The sequence below is a fragment of the Pleurodeles waltl genome, chromosome 11 (assembly GCF_031143425.1).
Source record: "Pleurodeles waltl isolate 20211129_DDA chromosome 11, aPleWal1.hap1.20221129, whole genome shotgun sequence".
Taxonomy (NCBI): Eukaryota; Metazoa; Chordata; class Amphibia; order Caudata; family Salamandridae; genus Pleurodeles; species Pleurodeles waltl.
Genome location: NC_090450.1, coordinates 944,274,556 through 944,290,328, shown reverse-complemented (window position 1 = coordinate 944,290,328; position 15,773 = coordinate 944,274,556). Strand labels below are relative to the sequence as shown.

General features: G+C 45.4%; 1 protein-coding gene across 2 annotated transcripts in view; it reads right to left on the bottom strand.

Moving 5' to 3' along the window:
- The window catches only part of LOC138266369 (sodium/glucose cotransporter 1-like), a 223,536-nt gene that overhangs the window by 84,978 nt on the left and 122,785 nt on the right, over positions 1 to 15,773 (bottom strand). For both annotated transcript variants that reach the window (XM_069215104.1, XM_069215105.1), the window contains exon 6: positions 2,337 to 2,442. In XM_069215104.1, the coding sequence (XP_069071205.1) occupies positions 2,337 to 2,442 (106 nt within the window). The remainder of the gene's footprint in view (positions 1 to 2,336; positions 2,443 to 15,773) is intronic.

Sequence of the window (15,773 nt, the reverse complement as noted above, 5' to 3'; positions counted from 1 at the left end):
CAGTCATTTCGGCTGCATTACAGGCTATTGTTTTTCACCCACTATGCCACTCCAGACCGAAACCCGCTATGTGCCAATCAGTTTTGGTTTTGCTCCAATGAGAACAGTCCTGCCTGAACTGCTGGTTAAGATCCTTTCCAAGGGAACACAAGCATCCCTCAAGTTATTGATTCAGTCCTGTAGCACGGTGTGTACAGAACCATATTTAGTCATACCCATCATATGTAGGACATCTAATGCAACAAATAAGATGATGAAAGAAATGTTTGAAATAATCTCAGTCACTGGTGATCGTTCGAGGCCACATTCCACAACACTGTTGTTCTTCCACCATTCTACTGTAGAGACCTGCAATATGGAAACCAGTCTTTGTCCTGTTCCAAGCAGGAGGATTTAAAATTAAACTCTAAAAATTCTCTGCACAACCCAAAGTCCCCCATAGTCTTCTGATGTCTCCATGCACGCAAAGTGTCTCCAGGCACAATGTGTCTCCTCACATACAGAGGGCCCTGAGAAGTGATAATGGAAAAGTTGGAAACATTAAGACAGACAGCGAAAGACAAATTTGTAGGAGTCTGGCCCTCTATGTAGTGTGCTAAACTAAGCACACTGTGCAGGGGGTCCAGGCAACATTGGTTTCCAGAGGCAAAAACTAGATCACCTAATGCTATCATTTTTGAGGTAGCTTGGTCAATCAGTTAGGCCAATCTTGGAGAAGTGCAAAGCATTTGTTGTACTCACAGTATGAATCATGCATCTCACATATTCGAAGGAATAACTTGGACCAATTTATAAAAATACTTAAGATTTGTATACAATTTTTAGACCAAGATTATCAAAATTGATTAAGTACTTTTTAAGATATGGATTTTTGAAGTCTTAATAAATGCAGTCTTTCTTTGCGTAATTACGCACCATAGGAATCTATAGGCAGGCACTTCTAAAAATGCATATAAAATCGCACAGTTGTGTTACCAGGTTCCTCTTTTGCAGGTTGGTTGAGGTCATCTGTGGGCACACTGGGCCAGCTGGAGAGGTTCTGGTGGTCCCGGTTCCGGTGAGAGCAGCGTTGAAAAGCCTCTTGGAGTAGATGCAGGGCCACCGAGGGGGACTACTTGGAAAGGTGTGGTTCTTGCAAATTTAAAGGTGGTGCCTTTGGGTCCCTTTTGGGTGTCGAGGTCACAAGGGTTGAGCGACCCTTGGAGCAAAGCTGGTTTCTTGTTGCTGGGCACAGGGTGGCCGGGTGCAGAGCGAGTTGCTGATCCCGATGTTGTGCGCAATGGAGCCCTTAGAGCTGGAGGCAAGTCTCTTTGAAGGCTGCTTACAGGATAACGGGTGCACTCTGGTGGGAGGTCCGGGGTGTTCCTGAAGTCCCTTAACTGGGGCTTCCTCCTGATCCTTTTTCAGCTCTGGGGGAGCTGGTTTTCTTGTTGTCCGAAGTCAGCCGACCAGTACCCAGGGTTTTGGTACGGTACAGCCACCAGGGGGTGCAGTGCCACCAACCTTGGCACACTTTCAGTGTTTGGCCTGATGGTCGACTGTGTCGTTGGGTCTGACTGTGACTTCCGGTTCGGGTTATATCGGCCGGTCAGTGAAGTGACCCTTACTAGGTTGCTGGTTCTTGGTTTTTTGCAGAGTGGTACCTCCACTCTGGAGGGAGATCTTGGGCGATTCGTGAAGCCTGGAGCTCCTCTGGGTTTCTTAAGGTCAATCCAGTGTCCAGCTCCTTCGCAGCAGCGATTGTCGGGTCCTGGGTGCAGCAGGCAGCGTTTGGCACCTTTTTCTTGTGCAGCAGGTCCACAGTTCTTGTGCCTTAGTTCTTCTTTGGGCTGGTCTTTTTTGTCCTTTCAAATCTAATTTCTTGGTCCAGGGATGCCCACCAAATACTGCAATTAGTGGGCGTTTTAGGGGGAACCTGATAGTGTCCAATGGGATACTTACCTTTGGGTGGCTACATCCACTATAGTGATCGCTTCCTGTGGTAAGGGTCACTGCCCTAAACCTAATTGGTTATTTCCCTTCCATCCAAGATGGAGGAAAATGAAAAAGAGGGTCCACCTCGCAGGCAACACCTTAGAAACTAGCAATGCACAGATGCCATTTTCCAGGGGTCAATGATGCACGGCACTGCAGTGGAGGAAAAAAAGACAGTGGTGGCTTTGGACCTGAGTTGAGGGTCACAGTAAAAGTGAGTGAGACTCGCCCGTGACAGGAAGAGGGAGGGACCCTCACCTGTGACTGTAAGAAGGATGAGACTCACCTGTGTGAGACTCACCTGTGACAGTAAGAAGGATGAGACTCACCTGTGACAGTAAGTGTGAAACAGTGGCACCCACCTGTGACAGTGTACAATGCAGTGATGATAAGCAGGATGACAATGGCCAAATAAATGTTCAGTTTCATGGCTTGGTTGATAAATATCGCTCCAGAAAACATGTCCGCCTGAAAGAGAAAGAAGCAAATGCAAGAAGATGAGCAATCCTGAGGGAGCAGGGTGAGAGAATTGGCTAGAGCCATGTGTAGCAGCACTGGAGGAGGCTGCTAGGAGATGGGCTGGCACTTGTTAGAGGGACATGAAGACAGCCTCCACAACAAAGGAGGTGATGCACTGACTTGTAACGCTGCTAAACTAAAGACACTGTGCTCTGAGGCTAGGTTTACAAGGAGCCCGGTAACAAAGTACTCAATAGAGGTTTGCTCAGTAAGATGAAGACAGGTTCTAGAGGTGGAGAGATGGGCATTGGGTAAGTGAAAGAGAGAACCGGAGGTTCGTACCTATAGTTCCAAACCAGGCCGTGGTGAAATGTTAAACCATTCAACGGAGCTGACAGTGTTCGTGAGAAAACTAGAAGCCTGACTCAGAAAGGTAAACGTTCACTTTTGTGTAAATGTACAATGTTTTGCAATTCACAAATCAATTTTACGAGTATCTTTAGGACTCCTGAGCCTGGGCACTCGTGGTAGAGACTTCACACATAAAAAGACATGCAGTCCTAAAGATACTACTGCTAAAACTGCTTAGTGAATTGCAATAAATTGTAATCCTATACAAAAGTATAAGTTTATGTTTGTGAATCAGGCCTTATGTTTATTAAAATAAACTGCATTCCCTATATGTGCATACATGTACATCAAAAACACAAAATAAAGTCCTGTTCTTCATAATGTCTGTGCATGTGTTACCTTTTCCTTTAAAGAGCTGAGGTAAGTTTAAAAGCTACACTAATCTATGGATCAGATTCTACTCCTAAACAGGGAAATAATAGAGCTAAAGTAAATATAGGAGCTAGTTAAAATAAAATGTATTGAAAGAAGCATGTTTCTGTTTTTTTATAGTGATTTTTCATTTTCCATTTCTACTACACGGGGCAGGCTCCCATGGTTTTTACATTAATCACTCAGAAAAGTACATGCTTGTCACTTAGAGAGTGTCACCATGAGGAGCCTATGCAAAGTGTATACTGCACATGACTTTCCAGCAGCTAAATGGGAAGAATCATGAAAGCATCAGCAAAGAGGGATGTCATTGCATAGATCACCACATAGCAGGATCCTAGATGCAAACAGTGAGATCAACAAACCTTAAGGACACCCTAACCCTAAAAATTCCTCGTCACCCTATATCGGTACACATCCCTAAACCCTGGAAATACCCTTACAAAGTTATACGCTCATCCACCCCTAAACACAGCCCGACACTCTATTCCCCTACCCACCCTACCTTATACCCTTACCCACCCCAAACCCTAAACTACACTCACACACACACACACACACACACACACACACACATATATATGTACACAGAAAAGAAGGTAGCAGACAATAGATCGCCACACCTATCCCTTGTTCCAAAATTTGTTCTCAAACATGTAATTTCTATTCATGTGCACTCACTAAAAAGCACCTGCTACCAAGGTGCAACCTTGCCAGGGAGCATAACAGGATACAAGTTAGAGGTGCACTGCATCAATAAACATTTAAGACACAAGTCCCTTTCAAGTTCTCAGTTATGTCCAGTTCTTCACTTTATTTTCTTTATGTCTTAAAAACACCACACATCAACAGCAAGCGACACCCAACATGTTTCATCCATACAAGTAGACTTCTTCAGGGCATAAACAGTTTCAGTGTCAATTCTCCAAAAACAATTTTCCACACCCCCATTGCAATCACCACAACGCTGATATCCATCAATCAAGATTACTGGGCCTCCACCTCACTTCTTGAGTTCTACAAGATGCTGAAGCCCTGGATCTTTGAATAAATCTACAGGGACCACACACCCATACACCTGCTCAAGTGCCTTGATATCCTCACAGGTGATCAGTGAGTTCTACAAATCAGCATAGCATAACACTTCATGAAGACAGATGACGTTTCATGACTTTGCCTGGAGCGAGGTTTACATTGCCTACATAATCATTTCCTGATGCAAAATGTTCCAGATAGGACATCATCCAGAAGAAAACTGAACATCCACCATCTCAGCAAAGTTGTATGGGAAGGGTGCACCCAATGGAGGGCATATTTAAAAAATAAAAACAGAAAAGAACTTCACAAGCTTTTCATTTTACTAAGCTTGAAATATCTTAAAAATACTAAACACTGTGAATCACTGACTTGCAACTTTCTATACCCTACTTGAAATTAATGGGATTTTCAAGTAGGGATGTGTAAAGTTAATTGTGTGGGTTTTAAGACGCCCAACTTTGTTTTTTTAAAGTACAAAATGGAACAATAGCAACTATATAAACATCACCAAACTTATGATGTGCTAATCTATGGCCCTGATTGCAAGATGAGATATACTCAAACAAACAGAAGACCAGACCAATTGTAAGTCACTACTCAAAAAACAAAGGCCCTCATTATGACAGTGGCTGTAAAAACCGCCTACCATTGCCGCGGCTACCAGCTGTCCACCATATTATGACCGTAGCCGGAATTCTGCCAAAAAGATGGCGGAATTCTGGCTACGGTCATGGCGGCGGATGGCAGTAAGGTTGCGCTGCTGCCAGCAGCAGCGCCACAACAACAGACCACAGCAGATTGTATCATGACCCATGATAAGGCCTGGTGGTGCTCTGCTGGTGGACGCTGCTGCTGGCAGCAGCGCCCCGTCCCGTCCCGTCTTCTGCCGGAGGACCCCCTGCAATCAGGTAAGTTGGGTGCTCCGACAGGGAGGGGAGTGGGGGTTGTTGTGAGTGTGTGTGTGTATGGGTGTGTGTGTATGTGTGCGTGAATGCGGGTGTGCGTTGCGTGTTGTATGTGTGTGCATGTGTGGATGGGTGAGTGCGTGTATGTATGTTGTGCTGTGTGAATGCGTTTGTGCTTGTATGTATGTCAGTGTGTTTGGATGTGTGTGTGAATGGATGTATGCATGCGTGGGTGCGTGTGTGTATGAGTGTGTGTGATGGTGCGTTAAGGTGCGTGTATGTTGGTGGTGGGTTTGGAGAGGGAAGTGGGTGGGGGAAACCTGGGGAGGGAGAGAGGGCGGGGAAGACCCCTATCAGTGACAGGGAAAGAATTCCCTGTCACTGATAGTGCTTACCGCCATGGTTTTCGAAGCGGTAAGGAGGCCACGAAAACCATGGCGGTAGGCGGGGTCATAATCCAGTGGGTGAGCTAGTGACAACTGCCGGGCTGGAGACTGAGGTCTCCAGCCCGGCGACTGTTACTGCTGTGGCAGACGGAGTGGTACATTGGCGGTTTGGCTTGAGCCAAACCACCAATGTCATATTATGGGGAAAAGTACCACCAGCCTGTTGGCAATACTTTTCTCCATAATACCGCCATCCGCCAGGGTCATAATGAGAGCCAAAATCTTTACTTTTATCAGCTATCTACATATTACTTCATAGGAGGCAGGACTCTAGATCCAAAGGCATCCTTTAGCTCTACATCTTGCATTCTTCTTCTTGCATTAGTCTATAACACTTTATAAACGCAGAAGGAGTAGCCCAGGTGGCTGCTCTGCAAATCTCAGCCAAAGATGGTCACTAGAGTTCGACTAGGGAAGCTGACATCCCACTAGTTGACCTGCCCTAGACTCCCCCAAGAAGAACAGACCTCTGATTTTTTGTAGGTTAGGATTATCAAGGAATGAATCCACCTACTGAGAGTCTGGATTGTAGGTTTCAAACCATTTTTGGTTGCTCCATTATTAACAAAAAGTAAAGAAGAAGCTCTAAACTCCATCTAGGTAGACTTCTAACATCCAGAGAGTGAAAACTAACATCCTCTGGTGTTTCTGCATTTGGGAACAATAACAGAAGACCTACCAACTCCCTATGGAAAGGTGGGTTCCGCTTGGAGATAAAAGAAGGTCTGGGATGTATGATTCTGTATTTGAAAACCCTTCAGATCGGATGTTTACATGACAGGGAACCTAGCTCGCCTAGGCCCATATTTATACTACTTTAGCACCGCATTTGCGCCGTTTTTTGACGCAAAAACAGCGCAAACTTACAAAACACCGTTTGTGCGTCAAAAAAAGTATAAATAAGGGCCCTAGTCTTCTGGAGGAGGAAATGACTACTAGAAAACACCTTTGGAGTTCAAATTCTAATGTCCACTGGTTCTAGTGTAATGGCTCAAAAGAAGGACCCTTAAGAGCCTGAAGAACCAGCAGGAGGATCCAAGAAGTATAGGAAGAATGCACAGGGGGCGATGGAATTAAACCCCTCAAATAATCTCTGTACAAAGCCTTGATAGTTGTTCAGGTTATATCAGGAAGCTCTAAAGGCCATAATTACTGCTCACTGGATCCTGAAGGTAGAGAGCTTGAAACCCAATGGAAAACCATCCTGTAAAACATCAAACAGCTGAACTGATTCTACTGTTTGTGGATGTAACTGCTTTGTTCTACACCACTTCCCAAATGCAGCCTAATGTCTTGTCTGGCTAACAGTAGAGAAGAAAATGCGAGGTGAGCCAAATGATTTGCCTTGATCGCTCTCCAACTGGAAGACCTGGTCTTCTGAACTTGGGACCACCACCCTTGAATATGATGACTCTGAATCCATTTGCCCCATCCTCCCTTGCAGGCACACGATGTCAGAATTATTGAAGATTGAGGAGAAAAAGGAAACCCATCCATCATAACAAGTCTTGCCTGACCCAGAGAAATCACTGGGGCCAAATCATAGCCAGATAGTGTCCAATGCCTGAGAATGTGCCTCATTAATTTGTTCAGGTGGAATCTGGCCCACGGCACTAAGAAAGCTGTCGCTGCCAACTCCCCTTGCACCTGCAACCAGGCTGCTACAATCAAAGAGTCGGGAGAAAGGAAGCCTGCAGTGTGATCCTAGATCTTTTGAACTCTTGTTTCTGGAAGGTTTACCAAACTCTTGTCCATCTGGAATCTGGCTCCAATGAAGAATTGGTTTTGTGAGGTAGATAGCTGTCATCTTTTTCAGACGCTTCAGAGATACAGGATCCCTTATTACTGACAAGACCTTATCTTTCTTAACACTGCACTGACCCAGACATGTCCGTTTAGATGCAAAACAACAGGAAGTGGTGATGGGAGGAGGGTCTCTTAAAGGAAAACCTTAGGAGAATGGGTGTGTCTAGGAAGCACAATAGCCACATATGGTAAGTAATTCAAGCATGAGGGATGAAGAGGTAATGCAGTATTTCTGAAGAATCCTTGTAACTAAAAAAGCCTGTACGTATTTATCCACTTATGACATGAGCTTATTAAACAGTGCATACATAAATCAATCACCTGAAAGATTGTTTTCACAAACTTTACACCAAATTGTATATTTTAAAAGTAAAGTAAAATTAAAACACAGTATTCAGATTGTTTATGAAAGCAGTTCTTCAGGTGAGTGATTTCTGTATTCATCATTTAATAAGCTGTCAAATGTAAACAAAATAGATACTGTTTCAATAGATAATATCCAGACACAAATTAGCATATCAAATCCTTTTGATTTTACTAAAAGTATACATATAATATACTTACCTAAAGAGGTTTGCATCCAGCCCTCTTCACATTTTTCTACCACTGACTGCAGCAAAAAGCATGAGGAAATGGGTCAGCCCATTTCAGCCACTGGCTAACTTTACTGTGAGTGACGGCATTCAGATCTTTCACAAGCAGAAAGTGTACATACAAAGTAGTTCCCTTCAGTGTCAGGACCTAGTATGCCAATGGTGCTTCTTGAGACCAAAAATTCTTTTTGTTTTTGGTCAAAGTACTTTTTTATATTAGTGATGGTCTGACAGCTTCCCCAACAATAAAGTTTGGAAAAACAATAACAAGACAAAACAAGCACTGACAATGCCAACAGGCTTCAGCCGACACCAGACCCACTGGCCTTGCCAGCGCTTGTTTTAAAATGTGACTAAGTGTATAGTGGACTGGGGTACTTATGTGATTTAATAACTTATGTTAAGCCTCACTCCCAGAGACTCTATAAGGGCTACCGCCTTCCCATCTTAGGTACGCAGTTGTACACAGGTGAGTGTTTCTGAGTTCTCCCAATGGATGTCATTTAGAGGTCACCAGGAGTTCTATATGTAACCCTGACTTGCTGCTTGAGACACTTCACTGAGGTAAAAGGGTGTGTGATGTCACTTCCGCTACCTCTGGTATTTTGGTGATCGAGGTCCATGGTTCTTCCTGGTGCGACAAGGGGTTACGGGGCACAAAGCCGACAGAGGCCTTGACTGTCACAGAAACCCATCACGGAAAGCTAGACACCTGTGAGGGGCATGCAGATACACAAAAACTGGGAGGGAACAAGTATGTGCCAGGTCCGCACATTACCGTACATTCACGATGTGCATAGGCTCATCGGTATTTTTATCAGTTCAAATTTTCACATAAAGAATTGTGATAAAGATCTGGCAACCAGCAAAAGTTGGTAGGTTCCTGTCCCAGACAGAAACTTGCCAAAGTAGCCACAATGTATAGAGTGCCCTGGATGAAGAGTCCGGAAAAACAGCAGTTCAAATAAAGTGAACTTCTTCTCCTGCGGGGGAGAGGGTTCCTGGAGGAGTACAGTAAAAGGCACCGCTTTGTTTTTACTGTTTTTGCCAGCTTGTTATTATTAATCTTTGTGACTCGCCTGTCATGGCAACAGGTTTGTTTCAGGCGCGGCTCCACCATATGGGCGGAGGATTGTCCACCCCGCCAGCAGCAACTGCTGCTAATTCTTTTACATGGAAAGGATACTAAACTCTGTTTATTATCCTTTCTGTATCAAAGGGGCAGGGCATTGGAGGTGACGAGCCGAGGGGAGTGCTCTGTGCACTCCCCTCAGAACGCATGTGTGCTTGGCTGCCGTCTTTGGCAGGCCAAACACACATGCGCTGTAGGCTCTCTCCAGCCCAGCAACACAGTTGGCTGGGAGCCTGTGCCTGCAGCAGCGACGGGAGAGGAGCAGCGTGCTGTGCAGAAGCAGAGGTTAGTTTTTAAAATCATTATTATTTAATTATTTTTTTTCGCACACCCCCCCATTCCCCTGCCTGCTGCCACGCCAAGCCTGAGGCAAGCGAGACGCTCCTGTTGTGTTTACCTGCCTGGGTCGAAGTCAGCATCAGCTGGTACAGTAGTGGAACAAAGGTGAAAATAAAGCAAGCATGGGGCATGGAGGGGAATAGACAGGATAAACTACTGCCCCTCCCTCTGGGGGCAAAGGGAGTGCACAGCTCCTCTGATAAGAGAAAGGAGGCCACTGCTCCTCTGAGGAGAAAACAGGGCACTGCTCCTCTGAGGGAAAGAGGTCGCTGGTCCTCTGATAGGAAAGGAGGGCACTGCTCCTCTGATGGGACAGAATAGCCCTGCTCCTCTAATGGGACAGGGTGGCACTGCTCTTCTGATGGGAGTGGATGGTCCTGCTCCTCTGATGGAACAGGATGGCACTGCTACTCCGAGATACGGGGGCACTTCTCTCCTGAGAGGAATGAATGGAACTGCTCCTTTCAGAGGAATGAATGGCACTGCTCCTCTGAGGAGAAAACAGGGCACTGCTCCTCAGAGGGAAAGAGGGCACTGGAGGAAAGGTGGCACTGCTCCTCTAATAAGGAGCAGGAGGGCAGTGCTCCTCTGAGGAGAGAGTAGGGCACTGCTCCTCTGAGGAGAAAACAGGGCACTGCTCCTCTCACGGAAGGTGGCCACTGTTCCTCCGAGAGGAAAGGAGAGCACTACTCCTCTGATGGGACAGGATGGCACTGCTACTCTAAGGGAAAGGGGCACTTCTCTCCTGAGAGGAATGAATGGAACTGCTCCTTTCAGAGGAATGAATGGCACTGCTCCTCTCAGCAGGAAGGAGGGGCAATGCTTCTCTGAGAGAAATGGTTAGTAATTATCCTCTGAGGAATGAATAGCACTGAGAGGAATGAATGTCACTGCTCCTCTGAGAGGGATTGACAGTACTGGTCTCTGAGGGAAATGGATGGCACTGCTCCTCTGAGAAGAATGGATGGCACTGCTCCTCTGAAGAGAATGGCACTGCTCCTCTGAAGAGAATTGATTGCACTGCTCGTCTGAGGGGAATGGATGGCACTGCTCCTCTGAGAGGAATAAATGGTACTGCTCCTCTGAGGGGAGAATGGATGGCCCGGTTCTTCTGAGAGGGATGAATGGCACTGCTCCTCCGAGAGGGATGAATGGCACTACTCCTCTGAGAGGTATGAATGATATTGCTCCTCTGAGGGGGAATGTATGGCACTGCTCCTCTGAGAGGAATGGATGGCACTGCTCCTCTGAGGGGGGAACGGATAGCACTGCTCCTCTGAGAGGAATGGATGGCGCTGCTCCTCTGAGAGGGATGAATGGTACTACTCCTCTGAGAGGTATGAATGATACTGCTCCTCTGAGAGGGATGAATGGCACTTCTCCTCCGAGAGGTATGAATGATACTGCTCCTCTGAGAGGGATGAATGGTACTACTCCTCTAAGAGGTATGAATGATATTGCTCCTCTGAGGGGGGATGTATGGTACTGCTCCTCTGAGAGGAATGGATGGCCCTGCACCTCTGATGGGGGAATTGATGGCACTGCTCCTCTGAGGGGGGAACGGATAGCACTGCTCCTATGAGAGGAATGGATGGCACTGCTCCTCTGAGAGGGATGAATGGTACTACTCCTCTGAGAGGTATGAATGATACTGCTCCTCTGAGAGGGATGAATGGAACTGCTCCTCTGAGAGGTATGAATGATACTGCTCCTCTGAGAGGGATGAATGGTACTACTCCTCTGAGAGGTATGAATGATACTGCTCCTCTGAGAGGGATGAAAGGCACTGCTCCTCTGAGAGGTATGAATGATACTGCTCCTCTGAGAGGGATAAATGGCACTGCTCCTCTGAGAGGTATGAATGATACTGCTCCTCTGAGAGGCATGAATAGCACTGCTCCTCTGAGAGGGATGAATGGCACTGCTCCTCTGAGAGGGATGAATGATATTGCTCCTCTGAGAGGGATGAATGATACTGCTCCTCTGAGAGGTATGAATGGAACTGCTCCTCTAACAAGAATGGACGTCTTATAGGAATGGTTGGCTCTGCTCCACTGAGGACAGTGAGGGCTCTCTTCTAGGAGGGATGGGTGGCATTGGTCCCCTTAGTAGAGCGGCGGGCACTGCTCCTCTAAGGCGAAAGGAGAGCACTGCTGCTCAGAGGAGATTGAATGACACCTCTCCTCTGGGAGGGGGAAAGATCAGCTCTGCTCTTCTTGGGGCAGGGTGAGAAATGCACGCAAACATCTGGACAGCAGTGTTACCGTTAGTTATAATGCCACACTGTACTGTGTTGGAAGCCCTTTCCATATATGAATGAAGTACACTTGCTGGTGCCAGATGCTGGTGAGAGGATGAGGATGGGTAATTTCATGACATAAGCATCACTTGTCATCCAGAGTCCCTGACAGGTTCTGCGACCCAAACAAGGCTCCCCTTGCTGCTTGTACTGGCGCATAGCTGAACCTCTGCATGTGTTAACCTACAAAATGAGAAAATTAGGAGGAACCTATGGACCTATGAACATGAAGAGTCTCGGCTTTAACCTCTGATCAAACCTATTTATAGGACCCAGTGCTTAAATACAGACTGTGAAAATCATAAACATAAATATCCCCCTACAGAATTTGATATGTGCCCAAACCCACTATCAAGCACTAGCTCCAAATATTCTAAGATGGGACCTAAAATTGGCATTAACTTAGTCCTAAAATATGTGGAAAGTGGCCTTGACTGGAGTGAGGAATTGAATACAGGTTAACATTTTTGTTGGGAGATATTCCTGTAAGGTTCCAGATTCTGGTCTATGTTTAGAGAACTATGTTTGCGTAGTCTGTTTTTTTTACAGTGCACAAGTGACCAAACTCAGGAAGAACACTGAAAATCCTTGAGCTGTAAGTGCAAGTGACTCTTCTGGCATCGGCAGTCAAATAGAGTCTGTTTTGAAAAGTGTTAAAAAGATGTAGGCATATTTGTAACCATGGCTACCATGGCTGCTGACACAGGGAAGACAGGTTCAAGTGTCGACATGGAAAAAGGAATCTACCATTCTTTAGAGGTAGTGGGCACACTGTGGACTTTTTTTTCAAGGTAGCTCATTCCTTAGAACTGAATGCCACCAAGCACACCCTTACCAAGCGGTGTGTCAGAAAGCCTAAGGAAAACATGGGCTAAGTGCTTCATCCAGGCTAGACCTGTGTAATCACATCTTCGAAGTGCAGACGTAGAGCTGGTTGCGGATTCTGAACTGGAATCCCCACAGAGAGGGTGTTTAAATAACTTATTTGTGACATGTGCTCATTATGGGTTGCCTTTGGGTATGACAAAGCATTTTTGACAATTTTCATTAATCTTTACACAATTTTAACACCTCAGTAATGATGTTTCCTCGTGGTGAGAGTGTGGTTAGTTACAAATGAAAATGTCACTTACCCAGTGTACATCTGTTCGTGGCATCAGTCGCTGTAGATTCGCATGTTTTGCATAGCTCGCCATCTGGTGTTGGGCCGGAGTGTTACAAGTTGTTTTTCTTCGAAGAAGTCTTTCGAGTCACGGGACCGAGTGACTCCTCCTTTTGTCTCCATTGCGCATGGGCGTCGACTCCATCTTCGATTGTTTTTCCCCGCAGAGGGTGAGGTAGGAGTTGAATTGTAGTAATAGTGCCCATGCAATGGAGTGACTAAGTATGTACCTATTTAAGGTTGAGATGATACATATACAAATAGTTGAAGGTAACTTCCAAACTGCTACAGGCTCCCGGGGAGGCGGGTGGGCACATGCGAATCTACAGCGACTGATGCCACGAACAGATGTACACTGGGTAAGTGACATTTTCAGTTCGATGGCATCTGTCGCTGTAGATACGCATGTTTTGCATAGACTAGTAAGCAGTTATCTCCCCAAAAGCGGTGGCTCAGCCTGTAGGAGTGGAAGTAGTTTGAAATAATGTTCTTAATACGGCTTGACCTACTGTGGCTTGTTGTGCGGATAACACGTCTACACAGTAGTGCTTGGTGAATGTGTGAGGCGTAGACCATGTGGCTGCCTTACATATTTCTTGCATTGGGATGTTTCCTAGAAAGGCCATGGTAGCACCTTTCTTTCTGGTTGAGTGTGCCCTTGGTGTAATGGGCAGCTGTCGTTTAGCTTTAAGGTAGCAGATTTGGATGCATTTAACTATCCATCTGGCTATACCTTGTTTTGATATTGGGTTTCCTGCATGAGGTTTTTGAAATGCAATAAATAGTTGTTTAGTCTTTCTGATGTTCTTTGTTCTGTCAATGTAATACATTAATGCTCTTTTGACATCTAATGTATGTAGTGCCCTTTCAGCTACGGTATCTGGCTGTGGAAAGAACACTGGAAGTTCCACTGTTTGATTTAGATGGAACGGTGAAATAACCTTTGGCAAAAATGTAGGATTAGTCCTTAGGACGACCTTATTCTTGTGTAGTTGTATAAAAGGTTCTTGTATTGTAAACGCCTGAATCTCGCTTACTCTTCTTAGGGAAGTAATGGCGATGAGAAATGCAACCTTCCAGGTTAGGAACTGTATTTCGCAGGAGTGCATGGGTTCAAAAGGTTGACCCGTAAGTCTAGTTAGGACAACATTTAGGTTCCATGAAGGAACAGGTGGTGTTCTTGGTGGTATAATTCTCCTAAGGCCCTCCATGAATGCTTTAATGACTGGTATCTTATATAGGGAAGTTGAATAGGTAGTCTGCAGGTATGCAGATATTGCTGCAAGGTGTATTTTAATGGAAGAGAAAGCCAGGTTAGATTTTTGTAAGTGAAACAAGTAACCCACTACATGTTCTGGAGTTGTGTGTAATGGTTGTATTTGATTAATATGGCAGTAGCAAACAAACCTCTTCCATTTACTTGCATAGCAGTGCCTGGTGGATGGCCTTCTGGCTTGCTTTATGACTTCCATACATTCTTGGGTAAGTTGTAAGTGCCCGAATTCTAGGATTTCAGGAGCCAGATTGCTAGATTCAGCGATGCTGGATCTGGGTGTCTGATCTTTTGGTTGTGTTGTGTCAACAGATCTGGCCTGTTGGGCAATTTGATGTAGGGTACTACTGATAGGTCTAGCAGCGTTGTGTACCAGGGTTGCCTTGCCCAAGTTGGTGCTATTAATATGAGTTTGAGTTTGTTTTGACTGAGTTTGTTTACCAGGTAAGGAAGGAGAGGGAGAGGAGGAAAAGCGTAAGCAAATATCCCTGACCAGTTCATCCATAGGGCATTGCCTTGGGACTGTTTGTGTGGGTATCTGGATGCGAAGTTTTGGCATTTTGCGTTCTCCTTCGTCGCAAACAAGTCTATCTGAGGTGTTCCCCAGAGTTTGAAATAGGTGTTCAGAATTTGGGGGTGAATTTCCCATTCGTGGACCTGTTGGTGATCTCGAGAGAGATTGTCTGCGAGTTGATTTTGGATCCCTGGTATAAATTGTGCTATTAGGCGAATTTGGTTGTGAATTGCCCAACGCCAAATTTTTTGTGCTAGCAGGCTTAACTGCGTGGAGTGCGTCCCCCCTTGCTTGTTTAGATAATACATTGTTGTCATGTTGTCTGTCTTGACGAGAATGTATTTGTGAACTATTATTGGTTGGAAAGCTTTTAGTGCTTGAAAAACTGCTAGAAGTTCTAGGTGATTTATATGCAGTTTTGTTTGATGTACGTTCCATTGTCCTTGTATGCTGTGTTGATCGAGGTGTGCTCCCCACCCTGTCATGGAAGCATCTGTTGTTATTACGTATTGTGGCACTGGGTCTTGGAAAGGCCGCCCTTTGTTTAAATTTATGTTGTTCCACCACAGAAGCGAGAGGTAAGTTTGGCGGTCTATTAACACCAGATCTAGAAGATGACCCTGTGCTTGAGACCACTGTGATGCTAGGCACTGTTGTAAGGGCCTCATGTGCAGTCTTGCGTTTGGGACAATGGCTATGCATGAAGACATCATGCCTAGGAGTTGTAATATCATCTTTGCTTGTATCTTTTGTGTTGGATACATGCGTTGTATGATGGTGTTGAAATTTTGAATTCTTTGGGGAGTTGGAGTGGCTACTCCTTTTGTTGTGTCTATTATGGCTCCTAGGTATTGTTGTACCTTGCACGGCAGAATGTTGGATTTCGTGAAGTTGACGGTGAACCCTAGTTTGAAGAGGGTTTGTATGATCTGTTTTGTGTGATTTGAGCACTCTATTAACGAATGGGCCTTGATTAGCCAGTCGTCTAGATATGGGAACACATGTATTTGCTGCCTTCTGATGTGTGCAGCGACTACCGCTAGACATTTG